The sequence below is a fragment of the Neophocaena asiaeorientalis genome, unplaced genomic scaffold (genome assembly GCF_003031525.2).
Source record: "Neophocaena asiaeorientalis asiaeorientalis breed wild unplaced genomic scaffold, Neophocaena_asiaeorientalis_V1.1 scaffold78, whole genome shotgun sequence".
Classification (NCBI taxonomy): Eukaryota; Metazoa; Chordata; class Mammalia; order Artiodactyla; family Phocoenidae; genus Neophocaena; species Neophocaena asiaeorientalis.
The window spans coordinates 20,316,695-20,339,409 of NW_020175018.1; the positions used below are offsets into that span (position 1 = coordinate 20,316,695).

At 50.2% G+C, this 22,715-nt stretch overlaps 1 protein-coding gene across 1 annotated transcript in view; it reads left to right on the forward strand.

Annotated features, from left to right (window-relative positions):
• Positions 1-22,715, forward strand: part of CACNA1B (calcium voltage-gated channel subunit alpha1 B) — a 191,542-nt gene that overhangs the window by 54,069 nt on the left and 114,758 nt on the right. The window contains exons 8-12 of the mRNA XM_024762449.1: positions 8,208-8,311; positions 11,232-11,347; positions 11,688-11,744; positions 12,827-12,916; positions 22,031-22,240. Coding sequence (XP_024618217.1) covers positions 8,208-8,311; positions 11,232-11,347; positions 11,688-11,744; positions 12,827-12,916; positions 22,031-22,240 — 577 coding nt within the window. The remainder of the gene's footprint in view (positions 1-8,207; positions 8,312-11,231; positions 11,348-11,687; positions 11,745-12,826; positions 12,917-22,030; positions 22,241-22,715) is intronic.

Sequence of the window (22,715 nt, forward strand, 5' to 3'; positions counted from 1 at the left end):
GGCTGATGATGGTAAGCGTCTTTGCAGACATATTGGCCGCTTGTGGGTCTTCTTCAGTGAAATCTCTCTTCATATCTTTTGCTCATGGTCTGGGTTGTTCTTTCACTGTAGAGTGTTTATATATTCTAGATACATTCTAGTTCTTTGTCAGATGTGTGGTTTGCAAATGTTTTCTCCTAGTCAGTAGCTTGTCTTTTCATACTCCTCACCTGGTCTGTGAAAGAACCAGCGTTTTTAATGTTAATAAAGTCCAGTTTATCAATTGTTCCTTTTGTGGATTGGGCTTTTGGCATCAAATCTAAGAACTCTTTGCCTAGTCCTAAATCTTAAATATTTTCTCCTATTTTTTTTCTAAAAGTTTTATTATTTTATATGTAAGTCTGTGATCCATCTTGAGTTAATTTTTGTATAAAGTGTGAGGTTTAGGTTGAGGTGCATATGCTCTCTCTCCCCCCTCCCTCCCTCCCCTTCCCCTCCCTGCTTCCTCCCTTCCTTCCTCCCTCCCTCTCTCTCCTTTCTTTCTTTCTTTCCTTCTTTCTTTCCTTCCTTCCTTCCTTCTTTCTTTCTTTCTTTCCTCCTTTCTTTCTTTTCTTTTTACTATCTTTGCCTGGTTTTGTTTTCAGGGTAACACAAGCTTTATAAAATGAATTGAGAAGTAATTACTCCTCTTCTATTTTTCTAGAAGAGATTGTGCATACGTGGCGTTAATTCTTTTTTAAATGTTTGGTAGAATTCTATAATCTGGGCCTAGAGATTTCTTTTATTTTTACTTTTTCATATCGCACTTTAATTTTTATTCACCTACCATGAAATTCACAAAGTGGTGAGTGGCTCAGTGCTTTCTGTGCGTGCACAGAACTGTGCAACCATTACCATTACTCATCTTCGAAGATTTTCATCAACCAGAAGAGAAACCCTGTACCCATTAGTAGTCACTTCCCATTCCTCCATCCCCAGCCTCTGGAACCACTAATATATTTCTGTCTCTTTATATTTGCCTATTCCAGACATTTCATACAAATGGACTCATACAATATGTGGGATTTTGTGTTTCTAAGGTCCATCCATGTCGTAGCAAGTATCAGTATTTCATTGCTTTTATTATCAAATATGATTCCATTGTGTGGATATACCATCTTTTGTTTGTATTTCATTGGTTGATGGACATTTGGGTTGTTTCCATTTTTTTACATTATGAATAATCCTGCTATAAACATTTGTGTACAAATTTTTGTGTGGAATATGTTCATTTCTCTTAGGTGTACACCTAGGAGTGGAATTTCTGGGTCATATGGTAACTCCATATTTAACCTTTTGAAGAACTGCCAAACTGGTTTCCAAAGTGGTTGCAACATTTTACATCCCCACCAGGAATGCACAAGTGTTCCAAATTGTCCACATCCTCACCAACACTTGTTGTCTATCTTTTTAATTTTAATCATCCTAGTAAAATTACGATTTAATTTTAATTTTAACCAACCAACCATAGAGTGAAGTGGTATTTAATTTTATCTTTGATTTGCATTTCCCTAATGACTTATGATGTAGAGCATCTTTTATATGCTTATTGCACCATTTATATATCTTCTTCGGAGAAATATGTATTCATATCCTTTGCCCATTTAAAAATTGGGTTATTTGTCATTTTATTATTGACCTATAAGGTTTCTTTATATATTATGGACACTAGACCCTTACCAGATATTTCAGATTATTTGCAAATATTTTGTCACATTATGTGTGTTATCATTTCACTTTCTTGATGGTATCATTTGAAGTAAAAAAGATTTTTATTTTGATGAAGTCCACTTTTTTCTGTTTTTGTTTTCACTTTGTACTTTTGGTGTAGTATCTAAGAGTCCATTACCTAATCAAGGTCATGAAAATTTACTCCTATGTTTTCTCATTTTGGCTGGTAATATTTAGGTCTATGATCCATTTTGATTTAATTTTTGTATATGGCGTGAGGTAGGGATCCAATTTCATTCTTTGGCCTGTGGATATCCACTTGTCCCAGCACCATTTGTTGAAAAGACTATCCTTTCCCCATTGAATTGGCTTAGCACCCTTGTTAAAAAAATCAACTCATCATAAATGTAAGGGTGTATTTATAGATCATCAATTCTATTTCATTGACCAATGTGTCTGTCCTTTTGTAGGGGAAGTTTTAAAATCACAATATCACTTTCCTCAATAGTTATTGGACTATTTACCTATTTTGTATTGGGTGAGTTGTAGTAGTTTGTGTTTTTGGAGAAATTGACCCATTTCATCCATGTTGTCAAATGTATAGAGAGTTGTTTGCAGTATTCCTTCATTATCCTTTTGATGTTTGTTGGTCCTGTAGTGAAATCCCCTGTTTCATTATTGATATTGATAAGTTGTGTCTTCTCTCTTTTTTTCTTAGTCAGTATTGCCAGAGGTATGTCAATTTAACTTTTTTCAAAGAACAAACTTTTTCAAAAATTGATTTTTTCTATTGTTTGCATTTTCAACTTTGTTGATTTCTGCTTTTATCTTTACTGTTTACTTTCTTCTACATGATTTGGGTTTGTTTTGCTCTTCCTTTGCTTGTGGTAGAAGTTTAGATTATTGATTTGAGACTTTCCCTCTTTTGTAATGTATGTACTTAGTGCTATAAATTTCCTTTTTAGAACTGCTTTAGCTGTGTCTTTCAAATTTGATATCTTGTATTTTCATTTTCATTCAGTTCAATGTATTTTTAAATTTCCCTTGAGACTTCCTCTTTGATCCATGGATTATTTAGAATTGTTTGTTTACTTTGTGTTTGGAGAGTTTTCTATTATATTTCTGTTATTTGTCTCTGGTTTGATTCTATTATGGTTAGAGGATACACTAAATTTGAAAAAAATTCAGTTCTTTTAAATTTATTGAGACTTGTTTTATGGCTCAGGATATGGTCTATTTTCATATATGTCTTGTGGACACTTGAAAAGAATGTGTATATAATGTGTTGTTGTGTATTATGTGTATAAATGTCAATTATACATCCTGTTGGATGATGGTGAGCTCTTTTATATCCTTGCTGATTTTCTGTCTAGTTGTCTTATCAATTTTTGAGAGAGAGGTGTTGAAGGTTCCAGCTATAATTATGCATTTGTCTGTTTCTCCTTTCAGTTCTCTCAGTTTTTGCTTCACATATGTTATAGCTCATTTGTTAGGCATGTACACATTTAGAATTGCTATGTCTTCTTGATGAATTTACCCTTTTATCGTTATAATGTATCCCCCACTTTTCAAAAGTTCTCTTAATGCCACTTCACTTTTATGAAAGACCTACATTAATACCTGTTTCCACTAACCAAAAGAAATCCGTGGAAGATTTATGCTTTTATGAAAAAAGGTGAAAAGAGAAAACAGTGTTCAACATTTGCTTTACAGTGAGCCATTATAAAGGCAGTGTGCGCCCCAAGCAGCAAGAGTGGCACTGCCAAGCTCCTTCCCTGGGAACTACACTCAGCATCATATCGCCATAGCTCTATTGTATCTGTGAGCATCTGTGTTTTATCTTATTTTCTGTGTGTGTTAGCTGATGTGTCCTATGGTGATTGTTTCTTTGCTTTATGCCTTTGTGGCTTAGGAGAGGTTTCACAGGAACGCACTGCTTTCAAATAGTGGGGGAAACCTGTATATGTTCCTCTGTGTCTCTCGTGAAATTTTTTTTGTTCTGATGTCTACTTTGTCTGATATTTATTTTCTGATATTAATATAGCCACTACAGTTTTAATTTGATTTATGTTTATATGATACTTCTTTTTCCATATTTCACTTTCAACCTACCTAAATTGTTATATTTGAAGTGAATTTCTTATAGATAAAACATAGGTGGGTCATGTTTTTAAAGTCACTAGCCAATCTTTGTCTTTTAATTGGTGTATTCAGACCATTTACATGTAATGTAATTATTGATATGTTAGAGCTCACATCTGCCATTTTATTTATTTATTTTTTGTTTACTGTTTGTTCTGTTGTTTTGTTTCTTTGTTTTCTTTTTCCTACCTTCTTGTGTATTACTTGAACTTTTGAAAAAATTCCATTTTGATTTACCTAATTGTTTTTGAGTATATCTCTGTTTGGTCTTTTAGTGGTTGCTCTATATCTTATTCCAGTCTACTGGTGTCATAATTGTACCAGCTCAAGTGAAGTATATACACCTTACCTTCTTTATATCGCTTTACCCTCCCCCATTTATAATACAATTATCTTAAACATTTCCTCTACATATGTTTATAACCACATCATAGCGTGTTATAAGTTTTGCTTCCACTGTCAAACATGATTTAGGAAACTCAAAAGGACAAATAAAATCTATTTACCCCTATTTTTACTCTTTTCATTGTTCTTTCTTCCTTCCTAATGGTTAACAATTCCTTTTTTAATCATTTCCTTTCTGCTTAGAGACTTCCGTTAGTCATTCTCTTAGGGTAGATCTGCGGGTGACAGATTCTCCCAGTTTCCCTGTTTTTATTATGAGAATGTCTTGATGTTCCCTTCATCCCTGAAGGATATTTTTGATGGGTGTAGGTGTCTGTTGACAGTTTTTTTTTCTCTCAGAACCTGAAAAGTATTGTGCCACTTCATTCTGACCTCCATACTTTATGATGAGAAATCTTTTGAATTGTTTCCCTTTGTAAGTAAGGTGCCCTTTTTCTCTTGCCACTTTCAAGATTTTTAATTTATCTTTAGTTTCCCGTGGTTTGACAATGAAATGTCATGTGGATTTCTTTGAGTTTATTCTGTATGGTATCCACTCAGCTTCTTGAATCTGTAGGTTTATGTCTCTTGCCAAATTTGGGAGTTTTCAGCTATCATTTCTTTGAATACTGTTCAGCCTTCTCTTCTTTCTCCTGTACTCTGCTACTCTGAAACAGGAATGTCAAATATTCTCTCATAGTTCCCTAGGTTCTTGAGGCTCTGCTCTGTTTTTTCTTACTTGTTTGATTTTTGTTTTTTAAGTCTATTTTCTCTCTCTCTTTTAGATTGGATAATTTCTATTATTCTCTTTTACCACTTACTGATTCTTTCCTTTGTTGTCTTTATTCTGTTGTTGTGCCCTTCCATTGAGATTTTAATTTTGATTATTGTATTTTTCAGTTCTAAATTTTCCATTTTGTTCTTCTTTGTATCTTTTATTTATTTGATGATACTATTTCTTTGTTGAGACTTTCTATTTTTTCATGTGTTTCAAGTGTGTATACAGTTACCCTCTGAAACATTTTTATGGTGGCTGCTTTAAAATCTTTGTCAGATACTTCTATCACCTCTGTCATCTTAGTGTTGGCAATCTATATCAGGCAGGGTTCTCCAGAGAAATAAAACCAATAGGATGTGTGTGTGATGTGTGTGTGTGTGTGAGACAGAGAGAGATTAATAAAAAAAAGAGATTTATTATTAGGAATTGGCTCATGTGATTATGGAGGCTGGCAAGTGCAAATCTGCAGTAAACCTGGGCTGGCAGGCGCAAGACCCAGGAGATGCTATGGTGCAGTTTCAGTCTGAAAGCCAGTAGTTGGAGACCCAACAGTGCCAATGGTACAGATGAAGTCTGAATTCTCTTACAGAGGATTTTCTCTTACTTGGAAGAGGGTCAGTTTGTTGTTCTGTTCAGGCCTTCAACTGATTGTACGTGGTCCACCACATTATGGAGGGCAATCTGCTTTACTTTATCAATTAAAATGTTAATGTCATCCAAAAACACACTTGCAGAACCACCCAGAATAACGTTTGGCTAAATATCTGGGCACCGCATGGCCCAGTCAAGTTGACACATAGAATTAACCATCGCAGCATCTGTCAATTGTCTGTTTTTGTTCAGTTTGTGTTCCTCCTGGTTCTTGGTACGGCAAATGGATGTCAGTTGAAAACTGGACATTTTTGGCTTTGTGTCCTGGGACCCTGGATCTGACTTAAGCCCTCTGTTTTAGCTGGCTTCCTCTGACCATTCTGTCACTGGAAGCAGGGGTTGCTTCCTTGCTACTGCAAGGTGGGAGCAGAAGGCTGGAGAGTTTCCGCTACCTGGCCTCTGTTGACACACTGAGGGGGTCTTCTCCATACTGCTGAGTGGGATGATAGTTCTGGCTCCCCACTTGCCTCTAGGATACTTACCTGGTTGGGAAGGTTTTGTGTGCCTCGTTTCTGCTCTCCACGTGGTCTCTGCCCACTGTGTGGGTGGGGGTGTGTGTGGCCTCAGTACTGGGTGGTGGTGAAAGTCTGACTTTCTGGCAGCACCTCAGTGGGGAGGGGGGTGGTGTGTCTTATTACTGTCACGTGGGGGTGGAAGTCCAGGCTCCCCGTGTGTCTCCACTGATACCACAGAGGTGGGGTGGGATGGGGGCCTCATCAACCATCTGTCGAGGAGGACGTCCCACCTCCCTGCTTGTCGTTCTCTGACATCTCTGTGGTTTGGGAGTGTGGGGAGGTTGGTTACCTCATTACAGTCTGGGGAGGGTGGTCGCCTAGGCTCCCTCCTGGGTCTTTGCTGGCAGGGATGGAAGTTTCACCACAGTTTTTTTCCGCCCTGTTTGGCTGGAGTAGTGCAGTTATTGTCTGCCTTGCCCCCCTTCCTGGCCCTTTGGTTAGAGAGAGAGAGTGCTGGCTTTTGTTGGTGTATTTTTTGTCTGTGTCTCTTGGCATTTACGGGTTGTAGGCTTTCAAAGCCCCAGGTCTGGGATATATGAGGCAAAAACAAAACAAAAACACAGGGAACTCACCATGGGTCCGGAGGTCCCAGCTCATCTGCTTTCTTTTCTCCACTTTTCAGAGTCTTCTGTGAAATATACATTTGCTCTAGATGTAATGTCCAGGCTCCCATTGTACTCAATGGGAGAAATAGGGAAGAGTATGTCCACTCCATCTTCCCAGAAGTGCAAGTCCTTGTTTGTTTTGTCTTGTTTCTTAAGAAGACAGTAGGGTGCTTTGGCTACTGATGGGAACGGTCCATCAGAGGGAGACTGCAGGAGCCAAGTCCTCGAGTAGGTGAGGGGAGCTGGGGCCACGGCAGCACATCTCTCCTTTTTCCCAGAAGGAGGCAGGTTTTGAGGGTGCCCTTTGGGGAGATTGGCGGCTTTGGTGGCCATCTTAGCCCGTTGGTCGGAGTTGCATGTGGGGCTGGCAGAGGTGTGGTCTGAGAACACTGGCAGACGTAGAGCTGGGGGTCTGAGTGTCTCTTCTGGTCAAGGCTCGGGGGTCTCAGTGGCCAGCCTGGAATCAGGGTCCAGGAATCAGAAGCCACAAGTGGCAGGCAGTCCAGCGGACTCAGGACTTGCGGGCATAGAGTCCGCAAATCTGCCTAGGCCAGCAGACGCTGGAGGGCAGGAATTCCGACAGCAGCACCTGGAGATCAGCCCCAGCCTCAGGGCAGTGCCGGGCCGTCTTCCTGCCTCTCTCCTGCTCAGGGCCCCGGCCCTTGGCTTGTGAGCCGCCTCTGAAGAGAGGAGCAGAGGGGCCAGGTGGTCACCTGCCCACAACACCCACCCCTCTTGGTTCACTTCTAGCACCAGACTCGTGGGGAGAAAGAGGCTCTCCATCCCTCTCAGCTGGGTCGACGGGGGGCCCCTGAAAACGAAACAACAGTGGAAATGAATTGGACTCAGAGGGCCTCACCCTTTTGTGCGCTGTGCTCTAAAAATCAAAAGGTCTGGGAAGACCTTTTGCATTTGGTTATTTAGACCAGGCCCTGGCGCTGGGTTCTGTCTTAGGCCCAGCTCTTCCCTGGGGACCTGTGGGCTTGCCGTTGACGGGGGAATGCGGCACAGGGCTTACTGCTCTGAGCTGTGGAAACTGCAGGAGACAAAAAGAAGATCAGACTTGGGCCTTGGGGTCCGTGGGCTTCACAAAGGAGGAATGTCTTTGGAGCTGCCTGGTGTGTCCAGCAGCCTGGGAAGCAGAGGGGAGGTGTCCAGGCGGGATACCTGGGGCAGCCCTTGGCCCCCTGGGACTACTCCTGGGCTTTTCATTGTTGCTAGCAGTGGCCAGGAGCATGAAGCTCCTTGGTCCTTTGGGGGCCCCAGCCCCAGAGGGGGGCTCTGTGGGGCAAGGGCAGGCAGGCGTGATGGTGGGTCCTGCCTGGATTACCTGTCTGGACCCGCCTGCACTTGGACTCTGCCGGTGTGTGAGAAGGGCCGGGGAGCTTCTGTGGCCAGGGCTCTGTCCTGCCCACCGTCCTGCACATCTCCTCTTGCTTCCAGACCAACGATGCGGCTGGCAACACCTGGAACTGGCTCTACTTCCTGCCCCTCATCATCATCGGCTCCTTCTTCATGCTCAACCTGGTGCTGGGCGTGCTCTCGGGGTAAGAGGCCATGCGGTTGTGTGCTACCTCTGTGTTCGCAGGCCGGGGAGGGGGCAGATGGGACTGGACACGGCCTGTGTGGTGGGGGAGGCGAGGCTCGGCCTGGCCCTGGGACGGTCACTCCCAGCGTCCTGAGCTCTAGCCAGCCTGTCCTTGGTGCTACCATTCTGACCTCTCCCTTGGTGGTCCCTGGCCCTGGTCTCCTTACCCCTAGCTCTTGGCCTTCACCCCGGCCTCTGAGTCAGGGGAGGGGCTGCTGCTGCCTCTTATCTGGGTTCGTGGTGCAGTTTCTGAGCAGCCCTGGGGACAAGAGAGCCCTTCTGTGTGACACTGGAGAAGGAATGGAGCGGCCTTGGGTCTCCACCCCAGCCCTGACCCCTGGCTTGCCTCGCCTCTCGGGTCACCTGTCCCTGCTGACCTCCAGCAGAAGACAAGGGAGGATGCAGTGCTGGGGTCCCTCCTGGAGAAAGGTGCTTCCTACCTTCATGGGTAGTGAGGTGTAGCACACCTGTGGCCCATAGTGCCCTCCTGTCCTGCATCGGGCCGAGGACCAAGGAAGTGCTGTTGGCTTCAGGGAACAACCAGGGCTGGTATTTGGGGCTCCTGCCCTTGTCTGGGGCCGAGGAAGCTGTGTAGACAGAGGGAGAGGGCATTGGGCTGGCCTGCCTCCCTGCCCCCACCTGAGCATCAGATTCCCTGTAGGGCTGGAGGGGAAAGTTTCCATTCCACCCGCCTTGAAGATTCCAGCTCAGGCCCAAGGCTCCTGAGGTCGTGACTCAGGGGGCAGCTATCATATTGGTCTGGAAAGGAACAGCCGCAGAGAGGACAGTGGCTGGGCCCAAGGTCTCTGTGCCCTGGCTGTGGCACGTGTTCCTGCCTTGGCCCCTCCTGTAAGACTCTGACTGTTAGCAGTGTATCTTTCTAAGCGCCTCCGCCGGGAGCAGGCAGGCGCACAGCACAGGGGGCCGATGAGAATGCCTAGTCGGGGCGGCGGGGGGAGCTGTGGTCCGAGCTGGGATGGGGAAGCCAAGGGAGGCCTGGGGCTCAGAGAAGGCTCCTGGGGAAGGGGCAGCTCAGCTGAGGCCCAGAGGGGACAGGAATGAGCTTGGCAAGGAGAGGGGAGCATCTCCCATGCATAGAATTGTTGGGGCGGAGGCACAGAGGGTGTGGTGTCTGCGATGCTCAGAGCTGGGGCTGCCAGGTGTGGGAGCTTGGCCGGGGGCCAGACTCGTGAGGAGGGCGGGCCCCGTGCTGGGCTGTGTGGCGGGGAGGCTGGCGGGACACGAGTGGGTCCTGCTCCACCTTACTCCGGAGAGCGTGAGAAAGAAGCAGGGGTAGCAGCGGAGACTGGGTGAGGGGCCCCGAACTTTGTGTTTCCCAGCCCTGCCCCAACCTGCGGGCATCGTTGCCTCTGGGGACCAGCCGATACGGGCTGATTTTCCTAATGAGCTCAGCTGAGCCCTCCCTCTGGCCTCCAGCTCCAGCAGCGGGGCCCCAGGGTTCTCTGCCAGCCTTGGGGAGGCTGGAGACTGCGCGGCCCCTCAGGCCAGTGGTCAGCACACAACGTGTGGCTCTGCCATATCTGGAGGAGGGCTGCCAACGGGCCAGCCTGGAGCTGGTTCAGCCTTGCTCCCCGCCACGCCCCGGGCTCTCACCCTCCCAGTGCCCAGAGAAGCAGAATCGGTGGTTCCTCTCACAGCTCTTCCTCCCAGTGGGGCCAAAGCCTGGGGAGGGCGGGCCACAGCCAGCCGCCTCCTGAGCAGTGGCTGCCCGGCGGCCAGGCCTTGGTCACTGCAGCGAGTTTCTGCTGGCAGCTCTCGGCCAACCGGGCAGTATGGTCACGCCCCACTGCCACCCCCAGGCCCTCCTGCCCTCCGGTGTGGTTGATGGTGCTGGCCTGGTGGGGAGACCGCGAGGGGCCCTGCGTTCCTGCAGATTCCTGCACAGAGGTCCAGGTGGGAGCCGTCTCCTCTCATTGCCAGGGTTGCAGCAGCTCAGGCCCTGGTGGACACCAGTCTCAGGCTTGGGGTCCATCCTGGTCGGAGCCAAGCTCTCCCTCTCACCGTGGCTGCGTGACAGGAGCCAGGCCTGCCGGGCCCGCCCCCTCTGCCAAGCCCAGAAGCTGCTTCTCCTGGGGGAGAGACAGCCGCTCGCTCGCTCGCTCGGCAGAGAACAGGCATTGCTGTTTTGCCCTGAGGGTGTGCCTGCCTGCCCTCTGGGGACCTGAGCTAAGGTGTGTGCGCGTGTGCGTGTGTCTGTGCGTGGGCACGCGCTCTTGTGCCCGTGTGTGTGAATGGCTTCCTTCTGGCCTTTTGAGCCTCTTGACTTCTAAGATTGGCTGGGAGACTGGGGCTGTGGTGCTGAGGGCCCAGGAGGGCAGAAGAGCCTCAGTGGTTTGGCTGAGGAGCTGGGTGATTCTAGAATGTCTCCCTGTCATCTCTGGCTGCCCTGAGCCGATCCAGTGCCTGCCCGTCGCTCCTCCTTCTAGCAAAGGCTCTGGGTCTGAACCAACAGAAGAAACAAAGTGGAAGTCCTGCTCTGGGGGATTGTTGTCCAGAAGCTCTCTGTAGCGTCTCTGTCCAGATGACAGGGCCTGGCACTCGGAGGGTGCATGCCCAGGCCTGTTCTAGGCCAGGGGGAGGTGGAATTGTCCCTGCCCTCTGGAGCCCCTCTCTGGGCGCGGAGGCGCTGTCCCTACGAGCTGCAGGAGCCTGAGGAGGGAGGGCTCACCTGGGCCTGTTAAGTGCTGGGGAGGGGGGGAAAGGCCGGGTGATGGAGGCCCCCGGAGGGGTGGCCCGTGGCCTGCTTCCCCCGTCCCGGCCTCCTCCTGAGTCCCTGTGCCTCTGGCCGCACACGGGGGGCCTGGGGGCATGCTCACACCCACCTGCTCTGCTTCCTGCTGCGGCCTCGCCCATCACAGGGAGTTCGCCAAGGAGCGCGAGCGGGTGGAGAACCGCCGGGCCTTCCTGAAGCTCCGCCGGCAGCAGCAGATCGAGCGGGAGCTCAACGGGTACCTGGAGTGGATCTTCAAGGCCGGTGAGGACAGGGGCTGCGTGGTGCTCCTGGCCTGGCCTTTGCTGGCTCCTCCTCCCCGGACCCTCCCAGGGCCGAGCTCACCTGGGGCGGGGGCTGCCCTCGGGAGGGCGACTTGTGAGGCGGAGCAAGCCAGGCCCTCTTCCCAGGGCGCTGTCTGTGGGCCCCATCAAGGGGTGTGTGTGTCGGTGGGACCAGCTCAGCCACGGGCCCTGCCGGCTTCGGGAAGCGTGAGGGCCGAGAAGGCAGGGTCTCACCTCCTTCCTGCTGTGTTCCTGGGGGACGAGCCCTGGTCGGGGTGGGGACAGGAGGGCTCTGGCCTGAGGCTGTGTCTCACTCCCAGAGGAAGTCATGCTGGCCGAGGAGGACAAGAACGCAGAGGAGAAGTCCCCTCTCGATGGTAGGTGGCCGCTGTCCGCACTCCTTGCCTGGCCACGGGGCTGTGGTGGCTGGGCGGGCAGTGACACGTGTGCATGCTTGCATGTGAGGCGTGATGCCCTCTGCTCAGCCAGGTGCCTGCACGTTGGTCGCCTAACATGGTCCTGGGCGGGGCCTTTCTGGAGGCAGGCCCTGGGAGGGTCAGCTGCACGCTCCTGGGGGGCTGCGTGCCATGGACCAGAGTGGGCATCGCGGGCAGTGGGCTCAGCCTGGCGGTCACGGGAGCCTGTGCTGAGAGCTGGGTTTTCCAGCGTGGCAGCTGACAGCTGACACGTGACTGTGTGAGCTTGCAGGTGCGTATGTTACAATGAAACAAAAGTGAAAATCCAGATCCTCAGTCTCGGCACGTTTCAAGTCATCGTAGAAAGTTCTGTTGGACAGCGCTGCTTCTACAAGCTTGAAAACTGCTGGTTTAATCCAAGCTGTATCTGTCCGCAGGGCTCAGGGAGATGCCCCCAGATTGCTGTAGAAAGACCCCTAGCACAGCCTGGGGCCACGGGGGCAGGGACGGGGGCCAGCACAGCCCCGGTGGCAGGAAGGCTGCTCTCTCTTCACACCTGCTGCTCAGGACAGGGCCAGACAGCATGGCCACGCATGTTGCGGTCTCACCTGGGCCCACATCTGGGCCCACACCTGGGGCCTTGAGCAGTCTGTGCTGGGCCCTCTGTGGCCTTGACCTGACCTCTCTGGTCTCACCTGGTCTTGGAGTGTGGACCGTTGGGTCAGCCGGCTGCAGCCCTGTCCCTGTCCCACATGGAGGTTTCCTGGTCTCCATGGTAGCCAGGCCTTCCCTGTGGGCATCATCGTGGCGAGAAGGACAGGCAGGACCCAACCTCAAAATCCCTTTGTCCCTTTTGCTCTGAAGACCGAGAGGGGCCCATGGGGGCCAGGCATCGTCCTGCCTTCCCTTAGCCTCAGCTTCAGGAGGGATCTGGAAAGGCTGCCGGTTCCTGGCACTGCCCACAAGGGCACCACCCAGCCCTGAGGCAGGTCATCTGGAGGCCCGGACTCATGCCGCCCCCTCCCACCCTTTGTTTAAAGCAGTGTTGAAGAGAGCAGCCACCAAGAAGAGCCGAAATGACCTGATCCACGCGGAGGAGGGGGAGGACCGTTTTGCAGACCTCTGTGCTGTGGGTGAGTCTCGGTGGGCCTGTGACTGCATGGGGAATGCGCGCCCGGCTCCCTCCCTGTCGCCTCGGCTTCCCTCCTTTCCTACCACCCACACCCAAGTAAGCCAGCCCCGTGTGTGTCCACCCGACAGTAGGAAGTACAGCACCCTGGTACTGGATTTCTGCCTGGGGCCAGCCCTTGGGGTGGGCTGCATGCACAGCTCCTGGAAGTTCATTTTTGCTCATTCATTTCAGTACACTGCTGTCTGCTGGCTGCTCTTGGCTCTGCCGTCCTGTGTGGACATGGAGCCCTTGGGCACGTCCCAAGGCCGGAGGCTGCGTGTGTCACTGACTCTGTAGGGATGGAAAGTTTCTTGCCGTCTCTCTTCTAAACCCTGTGTATCTCCCATGTTCCTTGGGTCTGCTGCCTCTGAGGCCTTGGCTTCATCCCCTGCTTCTCAAACAGTAAAAGGGGAACCTGGTTCTTTGATCTTTTATCGTTTTAGTACCTCCTCTCAGCTTGGTACCAGAAGTCTGGCACCAGAAGTGCCCAGGCCTCTTTGCGCTAAATGCCCCGTCATTGTGCATTCTGCGGCAAAGCGGGGCTCAGCCCTGGGTCCCCACCTTCGGCAGTGTGGGAGGGGGGCCAGCACTTGGCAGTGACAGCTTTTCATGCACAGACCACCTTGCTCTCCAGCGATCCTGAGTGGACTCGAGCTGGAAGAGCTGCTTCCCATTATATTGTTATGTTTATATACAGACCTCTCTAATAAGTCATTTGTGTATTTGTTTATCTGTTCGTTTACACTTTCCCCTTCTTTGTCCCCAGTAAGCCCATGTTAATAGCTTGGGGTTTACGCTTCCTTGTTTCTCGATATCACTCACACACACACAGGCACATATACATGTTGTAGCGTTTTGGGCTCTTTTCATGTTACAGAAATAGTTTCATACAAATTTTTTTCATCAGTGCCTCTTGGAAACCCCTCCCCATCAGTTGGTCTCATTTGAGTTCGCTCTTGTAAGCAGCGGTGTGGTGTTCCATGGTGTGGATTCACTGTCAGGTAATCAGCCGCCCCCCAAATCCTATAAACATCTGTCCTTCCTCACCAGTGCTTTATGTCCCTCGTGGGATGGGTTCCCAGGAGCTGGGCTGCTGAGGTGAGGGGTGTGTTGGCACCTTCAGGGCTGCCACCACACTGCTCTCCAGGAGGGCTGTGAATTCACATCCACCAACAGGGTAGGAAGACATCTGCCCTCGTCCTGCTTGGCCGCTGCAGCTACTTTTGACTGTTGCCAGTTTGAGGGCAATGGAATGATTATAAAGTGGTATTTCACGGGGACTTTCATTCTCATTTCACTCACTACTGGTGATTTTGAACCTCTTTTTAAATGTTTGTTTCCCATTAAAATTTAGGTGTTGGTGACTCTTCGTATACTCTGTACATCTTCTATTGGGTTGTTTGTGTTTGTTCATTAGAGACCCATGTATGTTGTGGATCTGAATTTTGTTAAATTTTTTTCAAGTTTATCATGTGAGTTCCCTCCGTTCCTATTTCACCTAGAGTTTTTCTTCTGATTTTGTAAAATGAATTGGAGAGTTAAAAAAATCTTTTTCTATAGCTTGGAATAATTTAAATAACACCTAGATTTTCTGTTCTTTAAAGGTGAGATAAAAATGTGAACCCGTCTAGTTAAAAAAGGAAAAGAACTTGGACCAGTTTTCTAAATTATATTCTGTTAGGAAATCCTCCATTTTGTCGCCTTTTCTAACTCGTTTCTATAGAGCTGCATGTAGCGTTCTCTTATATTCTGTTAGGAAATCCTCCATTTTGTCGCCTTTTCTAACATTTCTATAGAGCTGCATGTAGCGTTCTCTTACATTCTGTTAGGAAATCCTCCATTTTGTCGCCTTTTCTAACTCGTTTAAAGAACTTGGACCAGTTTTCTAAATTATATTCTGTTAGGAAATCCTCCATTTTGTCGCCTTTTCTAACTCGTTTCTATAGAGCTGCATGTAGCGTTCTCTTATATTCTGTTAGGAAATCCTCCATTTTGTCGCCTTTTCTAACATTTCTATAGAGCTGCATGTAGCGTTCTCTTACATTCTGTTAGGAAATCCTCCATTTTGTCGCCTTTTCTAACGTTTCTATAGAGCTGCATGTAGCGTTCTCTTACATTCTGTTAGGCAATCCTCCATTTTGTCGCCTTTTCTAACTCGTTTCTATAGCCCTGCATGTAGCGTTCTCTTATATTCTGTTAGGAAATCCTCCATTTTGTCGCCTTTTCTAACGTTTCTATAGAGCTGCATGTAGCGTCTCTTACATTCTCTTCATCTCTTCTGTATTCAGCCATTTGCTGGTCCATTCACTCAACAGATATTTACCAAGTGCCCAGATGTGCTGGGAAGTGCCTGAGGCATTGGGCTATGGCACTAAGCAAGATGCAGAAGCCTTTCATTTTTCGGAGTTTCCATTCCAGTGCTAGGTGTGAAAAAGAAAAAAAAGTAGAGAAGGCGGGGACTTGAAGGGTCTGGGGGGGTGTTGGAATTTTAAGTAGAGTGGCCGCAGATGGCCTCGGGAAAGGTCGCCTTTGAGTAAAAAGCTGAAGGAAGTGAACAAGTCAGCTCAGCTGGAGACGGAGCATCCCCACGACAGGTGAGAGGACCCTGAGGCAGGAGAGTCCAGGAGGCCGGTGTGGCTGGGGCCAGGTGGAGGGGGCTGGAGGGTCAGGGGACTCTGGGTGCCAGGGTGGTCTTCAGAGGGGAGGCAGCCTCTGGCTCCTGCGGGGCGCTGAGGACAGACTGCCGTGCAGAGAGGGCAGGAGCAGGACCAGGTCGGAGGCCGCTATGAAGACTCCGCGGCTGGTGGCAGCCACGGGGGTGGTAAGTGGTTGGATTCTAGATCTATTTTGAGGACAAGCCCACAGGATTTGCTGACCGGTCGGACGTGGGTGTGAGAGAAAGAGAGAGACATCAAGGACAGCTCTGCAGGAAGTGTCCCCAGAGTAGCCCTCCCTGGGAGGACGGGACCTGGGACACGTGCGTTCTGGGGAACGATGTCCGGAATCCGGTTCAGAAGTGCTGGGTTTGAACGCATGTTGGAGACGCGGTGGGGCGTCAGGCGGGCGCTTTGTGTGTTGGGCTCTGCCGTTCAGGCTGCAGAAGCTATGTAAAGCTCTGAGACTGACTACAGTGTGTTGAGTTTGGTTTTGCTCTTTTCCAGTTGTTAGTATGTTGACCTTTGCTTTCTATTTTCTGAATTAGGATCATATGAGGTTAGTCTGTATTAATGATCATTTAAAATAACCAGATTGTAGATTTCCTTTCTTCTATTTTTTTGTTTTCAATTTTATTATTTTTAACCTTTATTAGGTTTATCTTTTAACATTATTTTGATTTATTTTATTATTATTTTTCTAACTTCTGAAAATGTGTAACTTGTTCTTTTATCTTCTTTAACAGCAAAAGCACTTTAGGCTGTATATTTTCCTCTGCACAAAGCTTTGCTGTGAAGTCCCCCCCTCTGTACTGGTTTCCAGATAACAATTTCTTTACTTTCCTCTTGAGGCAAAGGTTATCTGCGAGTGTGCTTCTTAATTTTTAAGTATGTTTTTATTATATCTAATTTTATCAGATACTGATTGGGAAATGTGGCCAGTAAATCTGTAAGTTTAGAAATTTTCAAACTCTAAGTTCACGACTGATTTTAAAAAGTTTCACTGACGGAAAGTGTATGCTCTGTTTTGGAGAGTTGTCTGGTTGTATGGGTATCTCTTAAAGTCAAGTTTATTGATTGTGTTCTCCAGTTCTTTAGGTCTTTGTGTTTTATCACTAGGTCTGTTCAGTTCTGAAAGACGTGTTTTGAACGTTCCCACTTCATTTTATTTTTTTATCAATAAGTTTCTCTTGTATTTTTTTTTCCTTAAAATTGTGTGTGTGTGTGGTAGGAACACATCATGATATCATGAGATCCATCCTCTCCAATTCCAGGTGTGCAATGGATCACTGTTGATGGCAGGTGCCGTGCTGCTGGGCAGCAGGTCTCCGGGGCTTGTTCATCCTGCTTCACTGAAACTCTGTTCCTGTTCATCACAGCTCGCCATCCCCGCCCAGCAGCCCCTGGTCACCACTGTCCCGGTCTTTGGTTTTATGAATTTCATTATTTTAGATACCTTATGTGCGTGTAATCAGTCATGAAGTATTTGTCTTTCTGAAGATAGCTTGTTTCACTTAGCGTGACATCCTCAAGGTCCGTCCGTGCTGGTGCATGTTGCAGAATCTCCTTCTTTTTTAAGGCTGAGTAGTATTCTGTGGTGTGTATAGACCACATTTTCTCTATCCATTCATCTGTCAGTGGACATTTAGGTTGTTTCCACATCTTATCTATTCTGAATAGTGCTGCAGCGAACATGGAGAGCTCAGATCTCGTCAAGATTCTGATTTCAATTATTTTGGAGATCTCTCTCTCTCTCTCTCTCTCTCTTTCCAGTAGTAGGATTGCTGGATCATCAGGTAGTTTTATTTTTAACTTTTTTGAGGACCCTCCATACTGTTCTCCACAGCGGCTACACCAGTTTGCATTCCCACCAACAGTGCACGAGGGTTCCAATTGCTCCACATCCTCGCCAGCACTTGTCTTTTGTCTTTTTTGGAAATCGCCATCCTGACAAGTGTGAGGTGATAAATCATTACGGTTTTGATTTGCATTTCCTTGATGCTTCCTCCTGTATTTCTCATGGCTTTTGTTTATGTATTTAGCCACTGTATGCTTTGGTAGATGTGGAGTTTATGACGGTTACATCTTCTTTGTAAATTATGCTTTTCATCATCACACAATACCTTCTTTAAACGTTTAGTTCCTCCACTGGACAATTCCTTGTCTGACAGCAAATGTCATACTTTCTGTTACTACCATTGGTTTTGGTTTTTAGCTTGCATTGCTTGGTATCTTTGCTTTCCCTTTCATTTTCAACTCTTCTTCATCATTTTAAGCATTTAAGGTGTTCTCCTTACATGCAGTATTTAGCTGGGGTCTGCTTTTTTTTTTTTTTTTAACCCAGTCTTACGGTCTCTGTCCCTAGCGGAGGGATCCAGTCTGTCTCCGTTCAGTGTAAGGGTTGACATCCGTGACTTTCTCCTTCCCCATTCCTTCACATTTGGGGTCGATATTTCATACTGTGGTCTCTGTTTTCCCCAGCTTTGCTGCTTTGATCAGGTTGCTGTTTATCACCCTCTCCTCCTTTGCTCATTTCTGATCCCTCTCATTTCTGTTCCACAAATGGTTACCTTCCCTTCCCTGCTCCCAGAATTAGAAACATTTTCTTTGCTATTTTAGTATATTCCTCTACCCTCTTTACCACCAAGATGCATTATTTCCATAACGAGATCGCCCTATTTCCCATCTCTCTGCCCTTACCCACAACCCATAAGATGTGACCTTTGCAGTATTTGCCCTCCTTGCTCCCCACTCCCGGTTTGAGTTGTTTGGGGGATTTAGTTCTCGGCTGTTGTTAGTCCCTGTGTTTGCCCCGGGCGCAGAAATCCCGACTGAGCCTTTCCATCACACGCACGGTCACGTAGAGGTTCTCACCTTGCGGTCGCTGCGCACCACACAGCGGTTTGCTTTGTCTCAGCCCTGCTCTGTCATTCCTTATTGCCCCCTTAGACAGGTGTGTAGGTGGGGGACTGGCTGCTTCCGGTCATACTCAGGTGTCCTCCATGGTTCGGAGCTTTTGCTGCTGTGGTCATTGTCTCTTGTTCTGTGGGTGTCACTGCCCTGTCCTCTCGTTTCCTGGCACAGACAAGGTGTCGCCTGTAACTCCCTTTGCCTGGGGTCAGGAGCCCAGTGGGCCTCAGCTGCAGGCTCAGGTCTTCCTATGTGAGGGATGTTTTCTCCCGTTGTTCAGTTACTCAGTCTCCTTTCCTTGCTCCTTTTAGTCCTGGAGTCCCTGTTACTTCATGTGTATCTTACTTTGCTCCTTTGTGTCTCTTGTCCTTTTCCTCATGATTTCTTTCTCCTTACGTTTCCTGTGTTTATTTAAGATTGCTTTGCTGCATTTTTGAGGCTACTAGTTTGGGGGTTTTAAGACTGAACTTCTTTCCTTTCAGCTGCTGAATGATTTTGGGAGGGAATTTTATTTTCTCTCTCAGTTTTATTTTCGTTGGTTTCGTGCTGTGCCACATCCTGGGACCCTGTAGACTTTCCCCCGTGGCCCCGGCAGAGCCCAGGGGTCTCCTTGCACTCGGGGGCCCTCAGGCTTGGCACCTGGTGGTTCCCACGGGTCTGGACGTGGGGTCTGGCACATCCGGGGTGCCCCCCGCTCCCCACCCCCTGCTGGCTGCGGGTCGAGGCCCAGTGGGCTGGCCTGCATGGTTTCCTTTAACCCTGAGACCCTGTGGGGCACGTGTGACCCTGGACCTGTCTCCAGTAGGGACTCTCTAGCCACGAGGGTGTACCAGCCACGTGCCTGGTGGGCGGATGGGGCTCACGTCCACATGCCTGGTGTTCAGCCCACGTCACTTCCGCTGCACTCCCCACCCCCAGGCCTGCAGAGGCAGCCACTAAGCCGGAAGGGGACTTGCACTTCCTGCCTGTCACCTATGATCTCTGACCTGTGACCTGGCAGGGTTGTGGGGGCAGGGGCAGGTTGCGGCCACCCTGCGTTTCTGTGCCCCGCTCAGGGCGGTTCTTGAAGGTTGGGCACTAAGCAGGACGGGCGTCAGCGTTATATTGACTAACGAGCCCCCGTCTGGGCACAGCGCAAAGACACCCAGGTGTTTGTGGGCACCCGTGTTGTCCTGAATTGTGCTCAATTCTGTTGTCATCCATAGTCCATTTCATTCTCGATTGCCCCCTAGCTTGAGCTTGAAGATACGTATTTTTCTTGAAATAAGCCTTTTCGTCATAAAGAATATATGCCGATTAAGTTAACCCTGAAAACTGCACAAAGCCAAAAAGAGTCCCGGTGCCTCCTGTTCCCCCACAGCTACGATTCTGGGTGTGACATGTGTTCGCTTTTACTGTGAACTGCCTTGAACACCGTAAAAGAGAGCTGACGTGAGCACACAGGAGCTGCTTGCTGGGACCCAGGCCCGGAACGCCCTGGGGCCCCAAGGCCCTGGCGGATGTGGCCAGGCAGCTATGCGAGGGCAGCAGCCCTGAGGCCCTTCTCGTGGCCGGGCTTGGCTGGCCTCACGGGGCTTGTCCAGCAGGGAGTGTCTGTGGAGAATGTGCTTCTTGTCTCACTGGCCATGGGTATGCACAAAGTGGTTTGCTTGAGTCAAGTGTTCTCTTGACCTCCCTCCCCAGAGCGGGCCTGTGTGTGTTCACAGGTGTGTGCTTGTGTGAATCTGAGTGTCTTTGGGGGCGTGGTCAGCGTCCGGGTATGCTGTGTAGCACGTGTGTGTGACTCTGCTTCTAAATGGCTGTGTCTGGGGTTTCTGAGCCTGTGGGTTCACAGGGTGGGTCCGTGATGGCTCTGCCTGTGTGGAGGTTTCTCCTCGTCTTGTCTGTACTGGGTGCCCGTCTTTCTTCTGTGCCCCAGGGCTGCCTTTGAGGAGGGAGCTGGCTGTGGCCTTGGCATTTTGCAACCCTTGGCAAGGCTGGCCAAGAGGTTTCGTTGAATGAGCCAGCCCCGAATAATCGGCACTGGCTGGTGTCTGGCTGTGGATTGGGAGGCTGTGTCCCGGCGTAGCCAGAGGCTGTGACGGAGCAGTGTCTTCCGTGGGTGTGGGTGGGGTGTGGCGTCTAGAGCCAGGAATTCCCCGTTAGGGCCCTGCACGCACCCCCCGCCACAGGGCGGACTGGCGGATGCTCCTCGGGGCCGCCCCTCCTGTGTCTGGGGCACAGCGTCTCCCTGCCCGACACAGCTGCTCAGCCTGTAGACAGGTCTCTCCAGAGGCCTTGGCCCGTCTTCACTTGGTGAATCCAAGAGAACACCAGCCTGATAATGCCCTTGTTGTGCTGTTGGGTCTGGGTGTGGACACGCCCACGAACCTGTGCGAACGCGCCCACCACCACCGAACACACACTCACACGCTCCTTCCCCAGGGACTGACGGCCAGGCCAGGGGTTCAGAGCCAGCTGGGTTTGAACACTCGGAGGCACTCAGACCTTCCAAGCACCCACAAAGTCTGCTTGCTCGTTTGTCAAGTGGCGCGAGGGGTTGGGTGGTGCAGAGGGTGGCCCTGTCCCCCCAGAGCTCAGTGTCGCCTGGGGGTTGGGCACGAAACAGGCCGACAAGCCGACACAGTGCAGCTGTATAAGGGTGTGATTGTTGGGGGGCTGGACACCTGTTAGCTGGAGCCTAAAGAAGGGCGGTATTGACGCCGGGACGTGGAGCCGAGAAGGAGCCAGTGAGTGCAGCGCTTCTCGGTGGGGGCAGAGCAGAGGTGCCGCAGGCAGGGAAGTGACGGTGGGGGCAGAGCAGAGGTGCCGCAGGCACGGAAGTGACGGTGGGGGCAGAGCAGAGGTGCCGCAGGCAGGGAAGTGACGGTGGGGGCAGTGGGTTTGGCTGGTGAGTGGGGGCAGAGGGGCAGCTTCCTTGGCAAAGTTTCTGGAGACTGAGCTTTGGGGGCTCTGTGGACCACACTTAGCTCTGCAGCTGGGCCAGATGCAAAGGAGCTTGGCTGTGTTCCAGTAAAACTCCTTGAAAAGCAGGTGGTCAGTGGCTGCTGACCCCTGAGCTACAGAGGGAGGGAGGGCCAGAAGCAGCTGGCCTCCCCAGGGCGCACGGAGGAGTTGGAATGGCCTGGGAGCATCGGGGCTGCCCTCCTGGACGGTGGCCGGGGGCGCTGGGGACGAGAGGCCAGTTCCAATCCAGGTCTCGCACCCAGAGCCCAGCAGCCATGGAGACCGCCGAGGCCCTGGATTCCCTCATTTGTGAAGCGGGGGTGGGGTCAGGACCCACTGCAGGGGACACGGGTCATTAGCACAATGTCGGTAACGGGTCTGACACACTTGGTGCCTGTGATGGAAACTGGGGCCTCGAGCTGGGCCAGGGCTGGGGGCAAGCATCCTTGTGGGGTGGGGGATGCACGTCCTCGAGGACGCATCCGCGGGGCTCACAGCGGCGGAGGGCGAGCGTGTCCTGGGGCCCACCTGTCCCCCACATCCTCAGCGAGCCCTTGTTCCCGCAGGGTCCCCCTTTGCCCGAGCCAGCCTCAAGAGCGGGAAGACGGAGAGCTCGTCGTACTTCCGCAGGAAGGAGAAGATGTTCCGGTTCTTCATCCGGCGTCTGGTGAAGGCGCAGAGCTTCTACTGGGTGGTGCTGTGCGTGGTGGCCCTGAACACACTGTGCGTGGCCATGGTACACTACAACCAGCCCCAGCGGCTCACCACGGCGCTGTGTACGTAGCCGGGCCAAAAAGTGTAAAGTGCTCCAGGGGCCTCTGCTGGGGGCCTGGCTGTGCCCCAGGCCTGGGCTCCCCATCCCAGGGAGCCCGGCTGATCTGGTTAGACCCCCATCCATCAGGGTAGTGGGAAATGAGTGAGGGGTCTGGGGCGCCGGGGTCATGTGTCCTCTGCCGCAAGGGCTTTAGACCCAGGGAACGAGGGAGCCATCTGCCCTGGACTCCTGAGGAGAGAGAGTCCTGGCTCCCAGGGGCCTCCCCGGGCTCTTCTGCTTGTTTCTGCTTGTCTTCTTGGTTGGTTGAATCTGGGTGTGTCCATGACCAGGGATGCCTTGCAAGCCTGTGTCCATGAGCCTCAGGCCAGGCCAGGGGCTCTGGGTCATGACCTGTCCGGCCCTGGCTACAGTTCCAAGGAGGCAAAGAGCTGAGGTCCCTCCCCAGGCTGACCCTTCACACCCAAGGGCCCTGCAGG